Here is a 23,953-nt window from a genome sequence, read left to right on the forward strand (position 1 = left end):
GTTTATAAAGCTGACACCTACACAAGGGCATAATGACTAAAATTGGAATATGGTCAAAAGCATTGGGCCAGATATGCAAACATAGGCACTCTAGTCCATATTCAGTGACTTACATAAAGGGTACTTTCTCTAAAGATTTCAGCTACCTACAGCTCCTAGTAAAACCTCAGTACAAAAGGAATTCAGGATACTCTATGTCTGAAAACTAGGCACCACTGAAAATGGCTTTACTCAGTTACCTATTTATGAGGAAAAGTTTGAAATTTTAAGCTCCCATATCCAATGCGGGAATCAATAGTGAAATACTGATCATAAGGAGAAATAAACAGGATTAGTGCTTTAGTCCTTAAGGTTTATCTTCACTGTTAAAAGGCACCATAAACAGTATGGAACTTAGAAAGCAAGTCACTCTACCTCCTGTATAGTAGGAACATCAACAGCTGAGTGCACCAGCCTTCTATACATTGGGTGTTTGTTGTCCTTCCCTTTCTTGTTTAGATCTATAGCCTGAAAGGACCATGACAGAGTGTTAGCTACTGCATTTAGAATCTGCTTAAAACACACAAAAAAAGATTAAAAAAATGTAATATTTTGTAATATTTCAGGCGGGGAATACACAAGGCCAAACTGCAGATCCACAATCTGATAGATTACATGTGTCTCAAACGTGAAAAATGTCCATTTCAGAGGAGCCACAGGTCCATGGCATAAACTACTCCTGCCAGAATGATACTAATCTGAGCAATGAGACCTGATAAGTATACATGGAAATACACACACCATTTATGACAGGGGAAATAAAATGACACCTTCTTGTAGCCCTCTTCCCTGCACAGTCACACATGGCCAACCGTAATGCACCCTCTACAGTGCAACCCAATGCTTCGATAAACTTCCCTGTTTCAGACTCACCCGCTCCTTCATACGAGAGACTATGAATCGCAGGTATGTGCTCATCTCTTGTTTACTTGTGTTTTTCTTCTTGATACTCTGTCAAAGAAAAACAGGATCATATTATTATTTTAAACTTGACTTCAAAATTCATGCAATAAAAATTTTCTCTGTATCACAACATTATTTGAAAAGGTAACTTTGAATCACATATCACACAATTGTTTAGGGAAAATCTTTTCTGGGAAATTAGTAACGCTAACACATCACAACAATTATATATGTTGCTTTGAATTACGTCTGGGCTGAGGACTTCAGCTACAGAGGAGTTACAGGTTTTACTTCCACATGTATCCATAATACTTTGTTAAAAACTTCTCATGTAAAAAAGTGTCAATTAGAATAAGGCAATCAAGAAAGGCATTTTAGGGAGCAGTTTAGAATTTATTTAACGGACTTTTTATTAGCAAGGCACTAATATTTTCAGTAAAAGAAGACATTATTTTTAAAAGAATATCCTGTACCATCTACAAATTATGTGCTTACTAGGCAAAATGACACTGTCTAGGAGGAAGTCAAATAGGCTCTAGCCAATAAAAACTCAGAGCACTTTTTACTGCTCAAGAAACATAGCTATTGTTGATTTCTGTGGTTCTTCCTTCACAAGATCTAAGCCAGATTCTGGAACACAGACTGCTTCTTTTTAGCATTTCAGGATCCAGAGTTCTCCGCCCTCATCTTAGACTAGTATAGAAACTTAGCCCCACCCTTCAAAGTCCATCCAGGCTAGTGGGAAGCACTGCATAAAGAAAACACGTTGCTAAAGAGAAGGTGGCTCTCTGCAAATGCCTGGCATGCTCTTACAAACCAGCCTTTCCAATTCCAGGTCACAGCAGCCGTGCACAGTTCTGCATGGCCTTACAACAGCTGGCTGAAAAGTGCTATCTCCTCCTTGCTCTGGCCTACAGTAGTTCTCCAAAACAAAAGCACAGTGAAACAACAGCATGAGTTCCAGGTTTATGATCCTGAAGTGCTTTTCTAACTGTTCACAGCTTTTGCAAAAACCTTTATTCCTCCTCACACCTTGGAATGCACTGAGTGCCAAGCTGAGTTCTCCCCTTCTCATGTCTCACATCACCACCTGTATGCAAACTGTGTGGACCAAACTGGCTCAGCTACACCTGCATCCTCAAATTTTGATGGTCTTTAGCAAGATCCACATAATTGTGCAGATGACTGTTGCTTAGCAAACACAAGAAAAAACAGAATCCGTGTCCTAATAGGTAGCTAAAAGAGGTAGGAGGCTTATGAATTATTAATCACTAGAAGTGTGCTATTTTTTACTGAATTACTTATATATGACTCTGAACATATAGAGGGAGCAGACACATTGAATACAGAGCAACTACTTTTACATATTTACTTGGCAAGAGTAAAAATTACACGTTAGCGCAAAAAAACATGACAGGATTTGATTGTGTCTCCTCTGCTTATATACCTCCTGCAAGACACTGAAGACACTGAAAATCACAGGCTGGCCCTTGTGCTACAGCAACTGTGCAACCTGTACATCAAGGGATTGTACTTACTACCTCCTTCTTAAATCAAAATTGTACACAGCACTACCAATGAAGCTGTTTATTTGATTGCTTAACAGTATGCATAGAATCATTACAAACTGTGCTGAAACACCATAGCTTTTCCTGACAAGACACTACCACTTGTGGGTAAACTCACTATTGGGGAAAGGGCCAGCACCAGGTCTTGCTAACATTCACAGTGCATTTAAGCATTATTTTCATAATATTAATGGTTCCCTGATCTTCCTTCCAAATTCTGGAACGAGACAGAATTTTCCCTGCGCTGTACGTCTGAATCACCTTCTGTATATTCATATGTTACTTTCTCTGTGTGAGAACATGCATTCTGCTGGAATTCAATTCACCTATTCAGTTTTGCATGAACCAACATCGCTACTGCAAATGCAAACCCAAATGTGCATTAAATTATCTGCATTATGAAATGCTGCTGTCATTTTGTCATTTTAGGCACAGGAGTGCTGTACGCTTGCTAATGACACAGCATTTTAAAAGACTGAGACTTATTAGGACACAATAAAACCCACTTGCACTGACTAGTCCTTCTACACCTCTTTTTCTGACATGGTTCTGAATTTATCATCCTTTGAAAGTATTTCAGAATTCATGTGAACCGTTTTTCATGCCCTGCTGGGCAAGACAGCTTTTAAGAGACTGTGTTGAGATGGATAGTTTATCTTATCCTTCAGATCGTAAGAAAAGATAGATAGATAGCTGGCTTTGTATCGTTATTGATGTCAGCAATTAATATTATCTTAAGCACCAATGAAAATGATGTAATTAATTTGCCAATTCAGGCAAACATGAATTTCTCCACTTTTCCTTCAATTCCCTACACTGATTTATTTTAAGAAAAATCTGATCTCCAGGTTCCTCTACTAAATGTTGAAAGGTAATAAATTTAGGGAATTGGAGCCTATGAGCCAGCAAAATGTCTTTTTATGGCAAGGTTGCTCACCCTTTGTAGAAAGCAAGTTATAATCCAACCGCTTCATTCGCTTTTCAACAAAGATTAGCCCTTTAGGAGGTACCACTCACACATTCTTTGGAAGCTATAATGAAAAATGCATAATTTTTCAATAAAAAACCCCCTGCTTTCTATTTTGAAGACTTGTAGTGTTCTCAGAGAAGTCAACCTAGAACCACTAGCAGGAAAATAGATAATACTAGATGGGGGGTATAATTTACATAAAATCTATTTATATTGCTCTGACACAAGAAAATATACCCACTTTCAGGTCCCTTTATAGCCAGAGTGATATAGAAGCAAACATAAATGAAAATTAGGTCTTTTAATTTCCTACGATTGGGAAACGAAAACAATTATGGGGGCGTGTGAATCTGTAAAAGTGGCGAGATCCACTGTGTATCTTTTCCCACAGTCAAATCTACTAAGATATGCTACTGCAAACCTTAGTTAAGTGCAAGCTCCTTTCAAGGAGACTGCTAAGATTCAATCCAGCCCCAAAAGATTATCAGGATCTTTATATATATATATAGGTATCCTATTTGCGGGATATATTATCTTAATACAGGATTGTACTAGGTCTGGCTGGGATGAAGTTGTCTTCCTAGCAGCTCATATCGTGTTGTGGTTTAGATTTGTGACCAAAGTCATGTTGATAACACACTGATGTTTTAGTTCTTGCTGAACAGTGTTTGCACAGTGTCAATGCCTTTGCTGTTTCTTGCTCTGCCCCCACAGTGATTAGACTGGGGGGTATGCAAGAGGTTGGGAGGAGACACAACCAGGCAGATGACCTGAACTAACCAAGATATTCCATGCCATATAATGCCATGCTCAGCAATAGAAAGGGAGAGGAGGGGATTTAAGGGGGTTGGTTAGCCATCCTTTGCTTGGGAATTGGCTGGGAATCAGTCTACCCATGGAGGGTGGTGAGTGCGAGCCTTTGCATCACTTGTTGTTTTGTTTTCCTTCTCGCTTCTTCCATTTCTTCACTTATTAAACAATTTTTATCTCAACCCAAAAGTTTTCTTGTGTTTATGCTTTCTTTTCTCTTTCTCTGTCCCACTGGGAGTTGGGGAGAAGTGCGAGAGCAGTTGTGTGGTGCTTAGCTGCCTAGCAGGGTTAACCCACAGCAAGGATGATTCCTAAGTCACACCATTTTTTAGAGAAATCTGCAACCCTTCTGCTTTTAATCAAGGTAAACTGAAAGGCTTGGTCAGGAATACATGTTTACATAGGGGATGTAGGAGTGAGGTAATAACCTTCACAATAGCAATCCTCATGTAGAAGATTAATGGGATCTGGTAGGTGGAAGGCCAAGGCTGCAACCTAATTCTTTGCTTCTGGGTGCAGGAAATACCTGATATACGATTTATTCTCTGCAGCACATCTATTTCTTAGAAGCTGGTACCTAAAGGTTGGATTTACATTGCTGTTTGTATTCAATATTCCAGATTAATAATACTGCTTAGCTGTTAAAGAAGGTAGCAATATATTGCACTGTGCAGGTGCGACTTATTTAGCAATTCTGACATGCTTATAGTGCAGGAATTCACTACAAGACTTTACGAACCCACACGAGGTTAGCAGCAGCTAGGGGTACTGCCAAGAAACGCTCCATCCTGCAGTAGCACCATTTATGATGGAAGTGACTATCCTTTGCACCCTGAGGTAGCATGTAGCTCTCAATTCCCAGGGTGACAACAGTCATTATGCTGCAGTTGCTGCAATCTTTCATTTGAAGAGAAAAAAAGAGAAACTCTAAGAAATGCAAGGTGTTAGTGCCAGGACTGTCTAGCTATAAGCATTTAAATCACATTTTCTTCATGTAAAGAGGTCTCCCTACAATCTCCCATTAACGAGTTTTTTTTCCCTTCCTCTCTCAACTGTTATGTGTATACACACATGAAAGAGCTCCATTTCAGTTCAGTGACTGGAGTAGGTGAAGGCTGCTCAGTGACAGATATATGTTTCTAAGACATCAGTTCCATTTTCAGAAGCAATTCAGGTTACCAGGTTTCTATCTGCAGAGGGGAACTATGTGCACGAGTTTAATGTACATTCACCACTGCTCTTTAGAAACTGCTTGCTTTACCCACCAGCCTTTGGGATTTTTGTAGGGCTTAAATTTCCAGAGGAATTTGGTGCTACATATGGAAAGCTTTACTGCTCTTCTGCCTTCTCAAACTTCCAACCCTCAGATCCTGAGGTTTCTTATACCACTAAGAAAGATATGCAGGCACACAGGATGGGCCTCAGAGCAACCAGTGCGCCGTATGCCCTGAGCAGCACACAGAAAAGGATCTGCATGAGCAGAACATGGCATGAGACCTGCCTCTTGTAAGGCCGTATACAGTTAAACTAAACTTTTCAAAGCATTAGGTGTTTTTGGAAATTTTATAGCTGAATCCACAAATTGGTTTGTACTTGTATGGTGCATTAAGCACCTTCTGCATATGAAGCATCATGTGAATTAAATACGCTTTTACATGCACAGAGAAGGTGGTAGGAGGCTCTAAGTGGAGGTTTCCCAGTTTTCTCACTGGTGTGGACAAATTCCTTTACACTCTATTAAATATGCCCTATGCAGTGCGCAGTTCTGCCACCTCCCTGATTTATTCAAGGGTGCCTGTGGCTGCAAGGTGAATGGGAGGGACTTGCCAAGCACTAACACCTCCCCAGGTGTGGGCTCTGCGCACTGAACAATGCGGTGCTAATATTGGTCCTATACTAGGCTATTATTCTACATCTATCCATGGCTATTATTTGTGTGATTATGCCAAATCCTGTTTATAGAATATGTTTCATCATACAGTTATCTAACAAACTCCTACCATAACACCCCATAAAGTAAGTCAATAGAGCCATATTCTTTCTTCCTTTCTTGTATTTTACATTAACCATCTTGACTGACAGCTAGTACCTAAAACCGCCTGATCTAAGTATTCGAGTTACTTCACTTAAGTAACCTTCATCTTTCTGTGCTTCTAACTTTCTACTGTTTGTCATTCTTGCTTGTCAAATTGTCTAAAGTTGATTGTGAACTGCATGATGGTGTATTTTTATGTACTCTATGAAACGCTTAGTACAGTACCAGAACTCAGAAATAGCCTATTTATAGAATAGTTATCAGCGCAGCATTTATTATCTTAAGCTCTACAGTTTGTTTTACTCTCATATATATAAAAACCAGAAACATTGAAACCCCACTATGATAGATAAATTGGTTATAATTCTTTGCAAAGCACATGCATGGAAGATCAATTTCTGATTAGATGATTGTAAAAAATTTAGAAGCCAAGTGAAATCATACAAATAATTATTTCTTTTTGTTTCACAAACCAAAACTATTCCTCTGTGACAAACTATATGTCACCATGCATAATTTTGCCTTTCTATAAAATTATTTTAAAATTTTAATTTTTCAAAAAAGAAATAATAAAAGTCGGTTACCCCAACATGTGATCAGTATTCTCCTTTTCAGAATTTTATATATATCTATTCCTCCCCAAAAAACCCACTAGTATTTTTGCAATACATGCTGTAGTCTGTAGGCGCTAAATTAACAGCTGGAGAAAATTAATTTCCTTTTATCTAACCAAAGAGCATAAGTCTCCTGCATTGTTCAGAGATCGAGTTGACTAACCCTGTCTTGAATGGACCATTACAGTAGTGGGGAATGTAATCTCTAAATTCATTCGATATGAGTCTTTCTCTTATGACCTGTCTACCAGGAATTTTGCTGATAATACCAATTTATTTCACTTAAGACAATGATTAGTCAGCAGACAGGGAAAATTTTCAACCACTGCAATGTGGTTTGAATTGAACTTTGGTTGACTCTTGACTCCTGCTGAGAATTATGTAGGGTACAAAACATTCAGAATGGTACCGTCAAGTCAAAAAAAAAGTCAGGCACTGGACATTCTTGCTTATGGATGCAGGGAAGAAAAACCACCAGCAGGGAAACAAGAGTTCAGAGCAAGGTTTGCAAGGGACTGTATAAACGCTATGGGAGGAAAAATATTTTAAAGTTATGAACAAATCCTTGGCAATGTCCTTTATAAAATGTTTCTGAGTAGTCAAGTGTGCAAGATAAAGCTGCACAGGTTGATTGAACTAGTACAACCAGCAATTGTGAAATGAATAATCCAAAGGCTTGCTGACCTTGGCAGCATTACAGAAGCAATCTTTACATAAGAATGAAGTGTTCTTAGATTATTTTTCCCAATATATTAGGTTTCAAACATACTTTTACTTCACCTTTGTATAGAGTTTTGAAATCCCCAGGTGAAAAGTGCTATGTCCACTTACAAGAATAAAGTATGAAAACATATGCATCTCTTTGTCCCAGCTATTACTTTTCTTGAACGTACATATTTACTGCTGATAATGCAAAGTAAATCCCATTGCCCTTATGCAAGATAGTTAAGCTCTGTTATGTCCTCTGGACGTCAGCCAGGGCTCTCCAAATTACCATAGTTTTTTGAATATAGGCCTCTCTCCTGCTTTTAAACTAAAATGAGAGCAGTCATCTCCTAGGAAGGTGGGGAGAAAGTAGTGGAAGAATACTGAAGCCTGACACGAGGATGCTAACTCCCATGCCAAACTAGACCTCCTTTGCTTACAGGGACTGTGCAAGCCTCCTTAGTCCAAGTTTGCAGACTTAGGGCTTGAAGTGATTTGGATTAATCACAAGGAAAACAAGAACTGCCAGCACAGGGGGAAAAAAGATGCCATGGCATTCAAAATGGCAATATTCACAAAAAGAGGTTGATCATTATCTGAGGCACTGAGCAAGCCAAAGATCTCTGGGGCAGGAAGTATTTAAGACCTCCCCAAAACCTCTCCTTAATCTTTGTATAACAAAAAGGGAACCAATATGCAGAAAGACAGGCACAGTGCACATGGTCTGAGTTTCACACGACTTTTTTCAAGGTAAATATTTGTTTAATATCATTGCCATAAAGAATTTAAAGGCTCCAGGATGAAAGTCAAACTGTTCTCAAAGCTGACCACCCTATGTACCTGTGCATATTTCATGCGATGATTCAGCATTTCCACTCTGACAACATCCATGTTACAAGACAGATGTTATAAACCACCTCATATACAAGGTGGTTTAAACCATTTACATTCCCTACTCTCACCAGGTGTCATTTAAAATTAGTGGTAAACTAGAGTGCAGACTGGATCCAGTTTATGTAATTTTAACTATTTATAAGAACTAACAATACTTATTACGAGAACCAACAATTATCAAAGAGATTATTTAAAAATCTGAAAGTCATTCTCTGTTTTTAACAGAGGGAATATTGAATAGATAAATTAAATGCCAGTAATTCAATATGGAGAGATACAGTACATACCCTTATTCTCTACTGTTTTTTCCCTGCCACTACTTCTTTTTCATTCCTTTCCACTTCCTTGAGGCGGGCTTGATTTTCTTGCTATTTCCCTAAACCTTGAGAGCTTCCAATCTGAGGCAACAGGCAACAGGTTTTTTACAACTTGTTCTAAGGTAACAGCAGTCAGAAAGTGCTGTTTTGAAACAAAACAATCTACTTGTTTTCAAAAACTGCTTCTCCGTACTGTGAAGCGCCTGAACCCACACATTCCTTGCAGCACAGATCATCTGAAGGTCAGTCTGCTGCAATACAGCTAGATCTAAGCTTTTAGCAAGGGAACTTCCTCTCCCTCCAGCAATCCAAGGCAGAGTGCAACTGGCAGTTTTATGCCTTTCTATAGCAATATTTTTATCTTAAACATTCACATGCATTATTCCCTCCATTTAAGGAAGACTAGGAATGTGTTCCATTGGGGGAGGTGACGTGGAGATGACAAGAGTAAGAAGTATCTGGCTGATTCAAGGCCAGGTACCAGTAAGCACCATCCTGACTAGAATGTTTAGTCTTCTAATGACATGTAGACAACATACCTGCTTATTCGTGGAAAGGAAATAAAAAATACTCTTTGTTGTCTCCCTACTATACTCATAAGAATAGCAATTTTAAAGAAAAAACAATATAGATATGGATGCTATGGGTGAAATCCAGATTGGTCTTTTTGCACCAGTAGAATCCACAGAATTAAATGAGAAGCAGGATTTCATCCCATATTTTTTGATACTGCCCTCATCAGTAACATGATCGTGGCTTTAAAACATAAAATATGATTCCAATAAAATATTAGGAATGCAGTCATCAAAATACAAAAAAGTTACATTACGATTCATTAAAAGGATGTTAAGTAAAAACTGTAGCATCTTATACAGCAATTTGTTTACTCGTGTTGAAGATTTCCACAATATACTGCATTCACACGTGGCATACACACGTACACACATTCCCACACAGTATACTGTGTGCGCTCAAATGCATAAGTAAAACTTGCTGGAGTCTTCAAAAATGACCATCTGCTACATGCACCATATTTTGGTATCTCTGTATAGATGCTCTAGGTATGTACCATCATTTCAATATTCAGTTCTTTATCCATTAACCTGCCAGACCATCTGGACACCTTAATGAATCTATTAATGAATATCAATCCTCTAATCAGCACATGAAATCTCATAGGTACTCACCCTGCAAACTGGGCACTGCCAGTGACTACTGCTGTCTCTAAGCCTGAACTCATCAGACAAACACTTGGAATGATACACACGAAAACACAGGTCACATATCAACACCTCTCCAGGCAAATGGCATTCAAAACAATACCAGTCATGATTTTCTGTTTCCCAGTCCTACAAAAAATACAAAATATTTTGGTATGACATTCTGTCAAAATCTGCAGGAACTAAGAACAAAATTGATATGTCTTGAAATCCAGCAGCAATTAGACATTATAAACATTTTAAGAAGTGTATAATGTTTAAAAAACAGGGGAAAACCTACATGCTTAAAGATCTTCATCAATTTAATACACACTAACTCCAATAGAATATGAATGCCAAGTTTTAGTTTTTTCAAGTATCTGATTAGTAACAATTTCAAATATGAGCTCTGTCCACAATGAAAAGTGGGTTTGTTTTCTACCTTTGTGTAAAACACTTGTTGTCCTCTCTGCATTAGACTACAAACAAGGTTTGTGCACCTCAACAGACCATACCTATTTCCTTGGACTATTTCTCCTTGTTTGGTTACAGTATATTTTCAACTGTAATTTTCTGAAGGGCAGTCCCTTCCAGTCTTTACTCTCTTAAAACTGACAACTTTTCAGCATCAAAATGTTGAGTTGCAAGAAATAAATGAAATCATGAATCTATTACTGCAAGAAATGTTTCTCCTAAGCAATCCCAATGCAATTCAAAAAGTAAAAAATGTTTCACTTGCAGTGCCCCATAGCACTAGGCTTATTCCTGAAATGTTTTACAGAAGACAAAGGACATGGTTCTGCTGATGCACAGATGTCTTTAATACATTCTTCCTTGAAAATTCAGCCCCAATGGCCAAATTCTAACCTTTGAAACATGTGCACAAGCTTTGCTGAAGTAAATGAGAGCAGCATGCATATAATTTGGAGGCAGAATTTTGCTCTAGGAATCTATAGTACTAAAACCAGACAGAATTGCCAGTGGCCACCGTTAAATGTTTATGTTTGTTATCTGAAATGCCACACTTTTCCCTATACTTAGAAGACAAAATAGCTGTCATACCTCAGATAAAACTCCCAATGCCTTTCCATGTCAAATGTCACTTTTCAATGGGTTCAGATCTCTGAAAAAATTACTCCTATTCTTCAATAAATTATCCTGACAAAAATCTGATCAAGGTGTTTTTAACATCATGTTATAAAGGTGGAGTTAGCAATTCCCACCAACTGCCAGAACTAGCATTTGTCCAATTCTCATTTTCCCATGCTTGGGAACTATGGTCATTAACTCCTTGTGTGAGAGGTCTCCTCCAATGGAGCAGTGTAGGAAGTGCTACACAGAAGTGTCACTTCTAGTCCCTTATGCTGAAGAGCAGCCGTGTTGTGTACATAATTCATCTGACCACAGCCCCCATGAATATAAAGAGATTTAGGGACAGCCTCAACCCGGATTGCCTACACTAAAGTTTATATACCATCAACACTGAACTGCAGGAGCAGTAAGTTTAGGGGAAAGAAAAACCACCAAACAACCCTTAACTGATGATTTTTGAACTCAGAACTTTGCCCTCCTTTGTTGTTCAGATTAACAGTGTAACTTGACTCTTCTATTATTTTTCCTGATTTAATTTTACTTGCCAATTCTGTATGTCTCAGACTGGCATAATAATACCACCAGATTTGTCTATAAAGAACACATTCTCGTTTCATGAACACTTTCCCCTTCCACAAAGTCCAGTGGCAGTGCACTTTGGGAGCCCTTTCTTTAAGATACTTTAGAAACAACTAAAGATACTGCATTGTCGATGTACTTGATTTGCTTGTAGATTGAAAAAAATCAGGATAAAGTATTGCTTTGTATTTCTCTCATATTCTCTCATATTTATCTTCTTTATGAAACTAAAAAAAAAATATCAGATGGCAGTGAAGGGCCAATTAAGCAAGAAAAAGAATAATTTTTGATTAAAGATCTATCCAGATAAAATCAAACTGAGAAGACCCCAATAGGTCCTGGGTACTGAGGAATTTCACCACAGAATCAGGATTCCAGGAGTCTTAATTTTTATTCATATGAGTTACTTATTGGTATATCCCAGATATTCCATTGTTAGGAAATATGCTGGCAAAGAGATGTGGAATTTCATAAACGTACGGAAATATACTTGCTGGCAAGAAAAATCATACACTCAAGCCAGAAACCATGACATTAAATAAGACACCAGAAGAAGCTTCCTTCAGTATTCACACTGTAAAGTTTTGAAAACATCATTACTTCTAAGTACAATCACCCAGGTTTTTCACAGAAAAGATTTTTAGTTTAATGCAGTATATTTAGTGCATAAATATATATAAAACATTAATTTATGCAATATATTTGAAAAGTTAATAAAGAAAATAAAAAAGGTACATAGCCCTTGTGAACAACTACACTATCGACTTCAACAGCAAGGTCAGAGGCATTAATTTTGCTCCAACAGCAATGAAATGTTATTGCTTCTCTTGGTTTACATAAGTTTGAATGGGAGGAGGATGTGCTCCCAACATGTTTTTTTCATGCAGATCAGATTCATTTAAATAGCTCAGACTCTGACTGTCAGTGCTCGGGGTAGGACAGGTCAAAATTCTCCGCCAGCTGCAAACACGGTTAAGTCTGCATTTACAAAATACACCACCAGGTGTCATCAGCCACTCCGAAAATGACTGATTAAAGGGCAACCATTGTAACAACATCTTGAACTGTAACAAGTGAGTAACCACTTCCAGCCCCCAGGAGAGAGAAAAAAATCATCAAACTACATACATACATAATGTAGACTAAACTCAGAATTGGAAGTGATATGGATGATGGTGGTGGTTAATATAGTAAACTAAGCTATCCTAATGGAAGACAGAAACGTAATAGAAAATATGACAGAATTCAAAACCACATAGTGCAAAAATTGTTCACCTTGTTTTTTGCTGCTGTCTGGGAAAAAGGCTGCATACCGTAGGCCTTTCAAAATAAAAACAAAACAAACTTTGTATCTATACTGTAAGCCATCCGATTATCAGGATATACACAAGGCTAGAAAGAATTCATGCACAGTGACCAGGAAATCAATCTGTTACTTCTAACATCTGGTTGCATACATTTCCTCCTGCATTTCTGGAATGCTACCCAACGCTTTCACCACATTTTTTCTTTAAAATATCCCATGTGCTTATATCATTAAAAGAACCCAACACCCATCTTCTTCCCCATATACACACCCACCACCAGGCCAATTTAGAAATTGTCAAGAATATTAATGATTGTTAATTAACGCACTCTCTTTGATATATAAACCTTCTTTGGGCATCTAAAAAAGATCCCTATAACATAATTTACTGCATAGGGAGTAGCCCCACCAAAATCAAAGCAACACCTTCTTTGCTGCATATTATCAAAGATTAAGCTAACACTTTTATCAATAAAACTCACAGTCCTTATTTGTATATAAAAGGTGATATATTTTCCTGGGGCCGTGCGGAATGAAGGAAGGATCTCCGCCACAGGGACTCAATTTGCCAATATCTTTCTTTCCTGATGCAGGGCAGGGAAAGGCTCTCATGTCATGGTGCTGGCAGACGAAGGGAATCCTCTGCCGGCAGCACCCGGCTGCCCAAGTTCAGCAGTTCAGCGGCACCCAGTGACTGGCCACAACCCCCAAGAGGGAGCGGATTTGGCAGCAAAGCTGCATAGCTCAGATGTAACAGGAGGCTTTCCCCCTTCATTTTACTCAGCTGCCCGTTGCTTTTGTAGAGAAATGCATCAGCAAGGCAGCAAATGTCTGTTTGGGGGATTGTATTTAATAGCCAAAGAGCTATGCTCTGTTAAGCAGAGTGGGATCTTGCAGTGATATGGGTCACTTGTGGTCACTTTTCTTTATATTCAAATCAGTCAAACATTATATCATAAAGGTCACTTTGCACTAACACAAACAGTTGAGATTTCTCAGCAACATGAATGAAACAATGCAACATATTCGAAAATACAGCTTAATTTATGACCGACACGTAAGCTTACTTTTTTGTGATTTGTCTTAAGTAGGTTGTCTTAAAGCAAATACATAAATTTATTCTGGAAGTACAGAAAAATAACATGGGACAGAAAATGTCAGGCTATCCAGAACATTTGACAATTTAAATACAGATAAACCCAACAGAAAAGAATGAATCATCATGTCGTAGCCTTTACTGTAGAATAAAATATATAGTTGTTGTCAAGGAAAGAATAATTTTAGTGCATAAAGAAAATGTCCATTATAATGCAAATGTACGTGGAAAAGAAATGCTTACTCATTAGTAATGGAGATTTACTTAGCTGTAATTGAAATAGGGAATCTGTATGTTGGAGAATGTGACATCCTGCTGTACAATTAGCATACCATTAAGTAGGAGATGTGAAGCACATACTGACAGTAAAATTAACAATAACTTAGAGGTCACAATTGTAACTATTAGGTCACTTCCATACCTTAGCAAGACCATAATTATTGTAAAAAAAAAAAGTAAAAACAATTAGTAAATTTTAATTTTCCTGTAAATTATATGTAGGCATAGCACATGAAAACAATATAACCTCTTTTCTTAGACTTTGTCTAAAAGGACCATTTTGCCTTTTTATAATGCATATCCATTAACATAGCTCATTTCTTACCTGTTAATCTGTTTTCTCCAAGTCCCTTAATGGTAGCCCAGATACTCGGTATTAAGTCACTCTACTATCAGGTGGAGAGAGGAAAAGGGAGGGGGAAAAAAGGCAAAACTCTATTCATGAAACTCCCCTTTATGGGGATTTGCTGGTTTCACACTGTTGAACTAGATTTCCCAAACCATCCAAATTATGGATATCCTTTGGACCCAACCAGTAAGCTAAAAAAAAAAAAGGGTCACATAGAAGGGAAAGACAATTATAAGTCAGTTATCTCTTTGGCGCAATCATGTTTATTTATGAATAGTATACATACAGTTCTGTTGTCCTAAATTCAATATGACGCAAATGAAGGAAAGCGTTTTCCATGGAGCTCATGGTTCCCAGCATTTCCTGTGTGGCGCTTGTCCCATAGCACTCTTTGGACTTTTTTTTTCCAGGTGTTCTGTTTCAAGTGCTTCTCCAGAGTTTCTTTGCTCCTTTTGTATGCACTGCTGTGGTGTTTCTCTGTATCTCTCATCCACACTCACGCACACACAGTTCCTTCCAGATCACTGGGTTTTCATTCAGACCCACCTGTGCGTAAACCTATGGTCAGCCCTGTGTAGTGTCTATGCTTTAACGGTCCCTAGAGGTCCAGCTGTCTAGCAGATAAAGAACTTAAAACAGTTTTTCATATTTAGTCTAAAAGAAGAGTATTAGCAGATACACAGTAGATTTCACCCACTTTTTTTCGTATCAACACTTTTGGTCTGTCACAGTGGTGGAATCTTGAATGTCAACAAGGTCCATGCCAGCAGAAAGAAGTAATTTACAAAACAGAAACTATTCAAAAATAGTGGTATTTGCATGCTGCATCTATTTCAAGACGTTTTCAAATCACCAGCCCAAAACTTTGGTATAATCTTTTCCTGACTATTTCATAACCCTTTAGAAAACTGGAAGGGATCTCAATTAATGAGTTCCTACCATTTCTCAGATTCCCATTTCTTTGACATCTAATGAGATAGACCATGTCCTGTTTGAAGATACAATTTCTGAGGCAAATGTTCTGGATTCTGGTATTTTAGGATTTGGGAACAGCCATAACAAACACTTCTTTCTCTCCTTCCCACCTCCATCAGCTTTAACATCAGAGTTCTTTCAATTTTCCTACCTTCAGCTAACAGAGAAGCTTTCAAAATCTTGGATTCTGCTGTAAGGTTTCTTTGTTGGCTTTCAGTAACTCTTCACTGAAACCCAACAAAGTTGACTACCAGTCCATATCAAGTAGACAGATGCACTGAAAGAAATGCCTCCCATGAGAATTACACATTACTTTTTTCACATCTTTCATTTTGATTTAGGTTTTGCAACCTGCATCCATCATTGTCTGCTGTTGGGAAGTAATTCTTATCTTCTGCACTTAATCTTTCATATTTCAAACTTTCTGCTGTAAATGAAAAGTCTTTACTATAATAACAAGTGGTGGTACTGCACTCTAGCATGAGTGTATCTACCATACCATCACGCTTCTCTGGTATCCAAGTCCTCTCCTTAACAGGTCTCAGAGTATGCTGCAGGAACCTATGCCCCCATTCACATTAAACAATGCAGCATCTATTTATTTCTAAACACATTTTCTATTCTTAATCAATCACTTCCTTTTGGTCTTTTTCAGGCATCTGTTCCCATCAAAGCTTTCTCAATTAGACATGAGCGTTACTAGAGGTAACTTAAAACTTTGCAGTGCATTTTGCAGTCTTTATGACTCACAAATATAACAAACCACTGTGGGGTTGCACTGTCTATGTGCACTCCTGTCCTCCGGTACGAAACCTGAAGGAAATGCTTCTTACTTATACATTTGCTGTAAGTAGTTACCGCACACTTAAATTATTTGTCTGTTCACCCATACTTCTCTGAAAGTATATCAGAATCTGTGCCCCATACAAAAGGCAGTCTGAAACAGGCTCAGACAAAGGCAGTTGTAAGAGCCCTTAAGAACTGTGGAAATGCTAAACTGTGCTCAGCTTTGAAATGCTTCCCCTTGCCCATCTATCCACTGATTTTGCAATACTGTTGAACTTCCAAGTAACTGCTCTGTAATAAGAGGAGTTTTACAAAATGTGGCTGTTGATATGTAGAGCTGGACAGATTGGAGGCTTACTCCTTTTTTTTCAGAGGAAAACTAGCATGTACATCTTGTATGTGCACACTGGCTTCTTTCTTAAACAGGCTGTATCTTGTTGGGTACAGTAGCTAGCAAGAAATCTTCAGCTTAACATGGATCTTTGGCAGATGTATTGGTTTTCACTCAGACACTAGCATGCATCAAATACTATGTGGGTCGAACAAACATAATGTGTCATGAAACACCATTCCCAGTATTTTTTCAAATGCAGAGGGGACACCGTGTACATTTTTCACCAGAGGTCCTAGCCTGCTGTGAGGGCAGTCCTACTCCTGCCCTTTGGGTCAGCCTTCTCTTCATGCCACAACATCCCTGGCTCCATCTATTCCTTAGCGAGCATGAACCCTTCTGTAAACTTGCTTTCAGTAGCCCACTGAATCTGCTTTTATCTTTTCATCAGAATGATAGGTTAGGCTCCGAAGTGAGGAAGGCATGATTAATTCCTTGACGGCTCAGGGGACTTACTTCATCTTTGCAGCAGGTGAATGGTGAGCTAGCTGTTTAATAAAAGTATTTCCCTTTTATCACTGCTGTACAGGATCCATGCTTGATCAGGATGATTGCTTTACAATGATAAAGTTTCTTAGATCATCCCATGTTTTACATTTAATGTTAGAGTAATACATTAGAGTAAATTCAGCATCAAAATAAGCTTATTTTCTCCCCTGTAGTTTCCTTGTATATATGTATTTACTAGAGACATTGCCTCCTGTTTTGCATCTATTTTTTTTCCTACTGCTTTTGCTCATCAAAAGTGCTCAGCAAATAAACAAGCATCCATCTCTCTTTCAAAACCAAAAAGACTTCAGCAGCTAGAATCCCTTTATGAAAATTGTTTCACTTTATCTTCTCTTCCCTCTTCTAGAAAACTACCACAGCAGGTAGCTACAATGATGTGTGCTTTTGCAGACAGGATAATCTGTCCATTGCAAATCAGTTGCCTTTATAGATCCTTTCCTTTGATGACCTGGGCTTCAGCTTTAAAATGGATTTCCATAAACTGACTCTGTAGGACACTTTGTAGGTATTCATTACTCATATTTTATCACAAAGATATCCAAAGCAATTATGAGTTCATATGTCCTCACAACTACCTAGGCATCTTGCTTAATTTCAAGTACTTTTATTTTTTATGGCCAAGATTTTCATAATCTTGGCAATTAACTTTTTTTTTACATTAGTTTTGATTTCTCTCATTTTAGAAATCAGTTTTATTCTAAAAAGAACCAACACAAAACCTTCAGTCAGGAGACAGACCCAAATCTCCTTCTCCATAGTGCATATTAAACACAGACATATTTTTAGGCTCGTGATAATCCATTTCCATTTTCTTCACTGATAACTGCTTCCTCTTCTGATGCACTGATGCAAGAAGACTCAGGTTCTGCAGTGAATTCCACAGCCTCTCAGAACACTTTTGGCTTTCTTTCTTTGAGTTTAATCTGCAAGTCTAAGTTTGTCTAATTAATTTATTGTCAGTTTGTCTTAGAAGTCTTCTGTTTCTGGCAGAAACCACCAAAGTCTTCTCTGGATTCCTGCCAAGACAGGTAGATTTTTATTCCCTCTCCTACCTTGTAGTTATGTTCTGGACAATTCAGGGTGATAGGCTCCAAATTATAAAGCCAGTCTCTAGCTCCCAGAGGTAAAGAAGTGAAGTTATTTCAAGAAGTAGCATGCCAGCAGACAAAATGACTGCTAAAACCCCTGTCACACTTGTCTTCTCAGCCTCATAAGCTGTGTTCCTGAAGTAATGAATAAATCTCAGTTTCCCTCCCAAGAAGATCATGTTTGAGTAGCAGTAGTTTACATTATTTGAGGTGAGACAATACAAGTATTCTCCTCCAGGATATCAGAAACAGAAAATAGTTTCAAATGAAAATATTTTCTTTCTTCACGTTCCAAGTGAGTTCAAGGTTAATAGAAACTTTCAACTTACCTCCTCAGAAACTGGATTTGCTTCTGCTATTAATGTCACCATTTTTTACTTAGGTTGAGCCAAGAGGAGGTTTGTAGGCTATTTTCATTAGGAAGATAAATCAGTGATGGAGTGAAGTATTTATTAGGTGCAATACCTTTTATTTCCACATTATGTATGTGAAGGTTTCATTCCCCTAGAAAGAGGATTAATCCAAACCAGAAAGAAACCATCTCTTTGCTTGTAGTTCCAAGTCTTCTTCCAAGAAGAACTATGCACAGAAGGGGTCTCCCTCCCCTCTTCTTTTTTAAAATACATTTACATTGCTTTTCTGGCCTTATTTTCTCCACGGAATTTTGTAGTGTGTTTCTAGGTTGATGTTTTTGCACACAGAGAAACATTTTATCTGAACCAACAGCAGAACCTCCTACACACTTCACTTAAATCTCCAACGTCTTGTCCATGTCCCCTGTGCTGTAGGTGTGGCTGGTACTGTTTCAGCTGTCAGTGATATAAAGGCATAAGGCCTGCACTTATTATGAGTGAAGCATGAATACTAATAAGCCCATCAGCTTCAATGAAGTTTCATTCAGTGACCAGCATGACATAATAATTCAAAACAGTTGCCAGAGATGCAGAGTATTTTGAACCCACCAAGTTTTAAAAAAACAACACTACTAGTTCAGGGTTGGCACAAAAGAGGTGGAAAAAACCAAGATGGATATTTTCAGAACAAACTCATGATGGACTTATCTATGTCATCTAGTCCATTATCATAATTTAAGTCCCATGATAGAAGCTTTATACAGACTAGTTTGACTAGTTTACTTCAAAACCCATAAGTAAATTATCATTCTTCAAACAACCCTTTCAATCAGAAAAAACATTTTGTGAAATCTGTGAACAACATCATCAGTATCTCAACTACAGAAGAGCGAGTGAAAGCCTTAAAGAAGAATACAGCATTACATTGACTGAATTTTTAAAAGTCAAGTTGGCAAAGCCAGGAAAGGCAAGTGAAGATGCTGATGAGGTTGTTTTACCAGTTTAAAAGAAGCATCATCTCTTAGGTATGTAATAAGATGGACTCTACTAGTGTCATCTTCGGTAATATGAAGATCCTCCAAACAGCGTGAGCTCCTTTTTTAGGGGATGAAAAATAAGGATGAGCAGAGGAGAGGGAAGAAATACTCCTGAACAGATGGGAAGAGAAAAACAAGGTTGGAAAAGGAATGCAGAAAATTGTTCATGATTCTTAACCCATCTGGAGACAGGAAGAGCCACTGAAATGGCAGTGAGGCCATTCTCACGAGCTACATGCTAATAGCCTTAATCCAAAGGCAAAGGAGGGTTTTGGCTTTAATACAGCAAAAATTTCTCGTCCATGAGGTGGGATTTCAGAATTCTAATTTGCTTCTCAAGGACAAAATAGTCTATGCTTTGATTTGTCAATTTGAAAATACTTGCTTTTCTGAACTTTCACAAATCCACAGCAGGATACTACACCAGTGGACACTAATTTTTGGTTCATTAATAAGCAGAATTTTACACTAGTGCACATTGTGATAATAATTTGCAAGAAAAATCATTGCTTTTAGCACACAGTGGATTGATATGGTGGCAGTCTCTTGGCAAAATAAGCTCTGAATAATGGGACCTTAGAGGATGGAAAGATAGACAGAAAAGAAAGATTTAAAGAGCTCCAGAAGCTCATTTCCCTTCCGTGCTCTCGTGTGACCAGACTGTTATGTGGCCTGACCCTCAAAGTCTCGTTATACTCTCCCACAGGATCACTCATTAACTCTTTGTATCAGTGAATCACCAAATGTAAAGAACACTGGTGCTTTCACAAAAATTAGGAATTTACCTGGAATGTTCCAGCCTGGAAAATCCTCAATTTCTTACAATATGTGAGAAACAGTAACTATCATGGTTTGGGCTATGTTTGGCTTTGGATCAGCGAATTCACACAGGACTTCAGATTAAAGGCAATATGGATGGGTAAGACAAATGGATAATTTTTTAAACACCAAAGGAAATTTTTCTTCATTTGGTGTGACATGTTCTTCCTCTTTGTGCTCTCTAGTTGTAAGAGCTTTCATCATGAAGGCACTGGCTGTCACTATTGCTGTTTCATATTATCCTTCTGCATCTAACTGAAATTAATGGAATGCACATTACAACTATTCCTCAGCCTAGTTAGTTAGAAGCCCATAGCTTGCTAGCAATAACTGGTAGCTATGTGGGTTGGTTTTGGTTTAAGGTTTGTTTTTGTTTTTTTTAATTTAAAGTGTATTTTACATACAGAAAAGACTCAAACCCTCACAGTGACCGTTTTTAAGCTTTTTACAATTATCTTCATATTTATGGAGACTCAAGATGACATAGCCAGTTCAAAAAACATCTTCTGGCTACCAATACTGACTAGCATGGAAAAATCAATATAAATACAAAAGCAATTAAGCATGGCAAGTAAGGAACCCAGCCTTTTCTCAATCTAAAGCAATTTAGATTAACACAAACATAACAGCCAAAATACTCCTTTCTCATAGACTGATCCTAGCAAAATTGAACCTGCAATACATCAAATCACAATAATCACTGGATGTGTGCCTAAGGTCACTAGGGTTAACAAGACCACCTTCTAAACTCACAGTCCTGGCAGTGGGTTACAACAAAGGTTAAAATGATGGGAAAGCAGACAGAGTGAAGAGATGGATTATTTAGGCAGCCTTGAGACTTGAAAGTATCTGGAGTCACTTTGAGCAAGCACCAGTACTTTCTAGATATAAAGTATCAGAAAATCTCCAGTAATGAATTAGCCAAGTTATGAATACATGGATGTGCTGGGAAAAAGCACATTCTGCTTCTAATGTTTTCTGAAAACAGGAAAGGAAGCAAACTGCCCCTCCAAATAGCATGTTCTCCACTAAACTAAAAAAATTTTGTCAGTGAAGAAATAGCTCAAAGTGACTTAATTAAATCTGAAGCCTCACTCTTCACATCTCATTAGAGCATTTGGCCACTATAAACGAACTTTAAACCACAGCAGTGCTATGAGATATGTTGCATTCAGATGCAAACAATGAACCTGTGTTACTAACACAACTCCATTTTAGAAGAGCACCATATTGTTTGGCTTTATGAACACATGTAAATTGAAATTATACATTCATAATGCCTCTCTCTGGGTCAGTGCAGTTTTATGGCTTTAATCAGGAGGAGAAGAATTAGCACATTAAATGCTCAAAATAGCTCCATGCACACTGTAGAAAAATAACAAAATATGTAAATGAGTAAGACAAACTAACTCTAAGAACTGTATCTAACCCCCCATAAAGCTACATGACATTGGTGCTTCACTTTGATTTCTTTCATTGAGATTAGACTGAGCACTATTTTACACAGATAAAGGTACATAAAAATCATGGCATAACTGAAAATAGAAATGAATAGGTAAGGAGATTCATGATTCTTTTCTTCAAGAACTACATTTCCCTTCTATTTTATCGACTGCATTGAAAACATAGTTAACAACACTGATTTGCAATTTTTTTTCTAAACCTGAAGAGCGAGGAGATAATTTCTTTTATGTTGATAATAAATAACACTTCCAAATTCCACAAGTTCTGTGAGAAATAGAAATAAAGCTTTTAGAAAGAAAAAGTAAACTTCCATTACCAGATTTCAGGACTGACATTTCCCTTGCAAGGCAAGAAGCTGCAGAGATTTTGTTGAATTGCATAATAATGGAATCAACAAACAGTGAAAACGCAGAGTTCCTAACTAAAATCCTGGATAACAATGGAAAATAACTTCTTCTCTCATTTATTTTGTATCAAATGCATTAATCATCTGCAAGATGAGAAAGCCTGTAAGATGAGAACACATTTTGAAAATGTGCAAAACATCTGTATAGATGGCAAATGAGCAAACAAAATGAATACCTGCACAAGGCCTGGAAGTATAACATTTGCAGCAAAGTTCTTGTATAGGTACCAATCCTTAAAATATCAGTTGGAATACAGTACGCTTAGCAACTGACTCCATATTTTAAATTTAGTAACTTATATAAAAATATTTCTCCCACATATATCTGAGAGAAAAAGAGAACAATTTTATACTCTTTTAAATCTGATCATTCTTTTTCACAGTTTTTCAGAATATTCATTTTCACATGAGTTGTCCCTTTTTGAAGGGCCTCCTGATGCCCTCAAACTGTTTTGTCTTTGCATCTCAGCTTGTTCTTTTGTATGGTATCTCTAAATATATGATTTTGCTTCATTTTTTTACCATAGCTTCAACATACTGATAGAACAATGATAGCAAGGTAGCATAATTTTTCTAACACATTCATCTGAAGGCTAAGAGTAACCCTATTAGAGATCGTGTCCTTACAGCATAGATCTATCATTATGTCAACCTATTGGATAGGGCAAATGTTTGGAAACACATAAGTAAGCACCACAGATTATCTAATGAATCTTTTCCAAATACAGCTGTGTTTTCATAATCTGTATACTCTCAATTATTGTTATCATTTAGCAATCAGTCCACAGTCATCATTAAAACCAGCACTTTCAGGCCTTGTGGCAGTCTCTAGCCACGCACCTATATAAGTAACAGATACAGGTGCTCAGCAGTTCTGTGGCCCAGGCCAGTAATTTATTTAAGTGAATATGGATTTAAAATGCTAAGATTTTAGATCCAAAACTTCAAAAAATGGAAAGAAACGTCAAACAAATACTCAAATAAAAGATAGGGGGAAGTACGACAGGAATGACTTCCACTGTGGTGCCAGAAAACAAGCTAAAAACCAAGGGCATTTTTCTACTGATGTCAGTAGGTGTTGGATCAGTTCTCAAGCCTTTCTCTTTCACATTATGAGCTTTCCATGTTACTGTAGTACCATTCAAACCAAGTTTGACAATGGGGTCAAGGGTCTGCCTGTAAGTGCTAAAGTGTGGTGAGCCTGAAATCCCTGTTCCAACATTAATAGCCCTATTTCATAGAGTTCTATCTCCTACAAGTGGATCTCTGAAAAGACTTCTGTGTCTTTGCCCTCACCGAAATGTAACTTGAGCTCATGGTTCAACAGTCATTAGTACCAGATCTGAGCAGTATTGAATTACAGAGAACT

General features: G+C 37.7%; 1 protein-coding gene across 5 annotated transcripts in view; it reads right to left on the reverse strand.

Moving 5' to 3' along the window:
- Positions 1 to 23,953, reverse strand: part of ZMYND11 (zinc finger MYND-type containing 11) — a 108,431-nt gene that overhangs the window by 18,221 nt on the left and 66,257 nt on the right. For 2 of the 5 annotated variants that reach the window (XM_074868353.1, XM_074868334.1), the window contains 4 exons: positions 13,001 to 13,045; positions 10,043 to 10,204; positions 913 to 990; positions 415 to 507 (listed from right to left, as the gene is read on the reverse strand). In XM_074868353.1, coding sequence (XP_074724454.1) covers positions 415 to 507; positions 913 to 990; positions 10,043 to 10,204; positions 13,001 to 13,045 — 378 coding nt within the window. The remainder of the gene's footprint in view (positions 1 to 414; positions 508 to 912; positions 991 to 10,042; positions 10,205 to 13,000; positions 13,046 to 23,953) is intronic. The other 3 variants (XM_074868343.1, XM_074868362.1, XM_074868372.1) reach the window with 3 other exon arrangements.

The sequence above is a fragment of the Strix uralensis genome, chromosome 1 (genome assembly GCF_047716275.1).
Source record: "Strix uralensis isolate ZFMK-TIS-50842 chromosome 1, bStrUra1, whole genome shotgun sequence".
NCBI lineage: Eukaryota > Metazoa > Chordata > Aves > Strigiformes > Strigidae > Strix > Strix uralensis.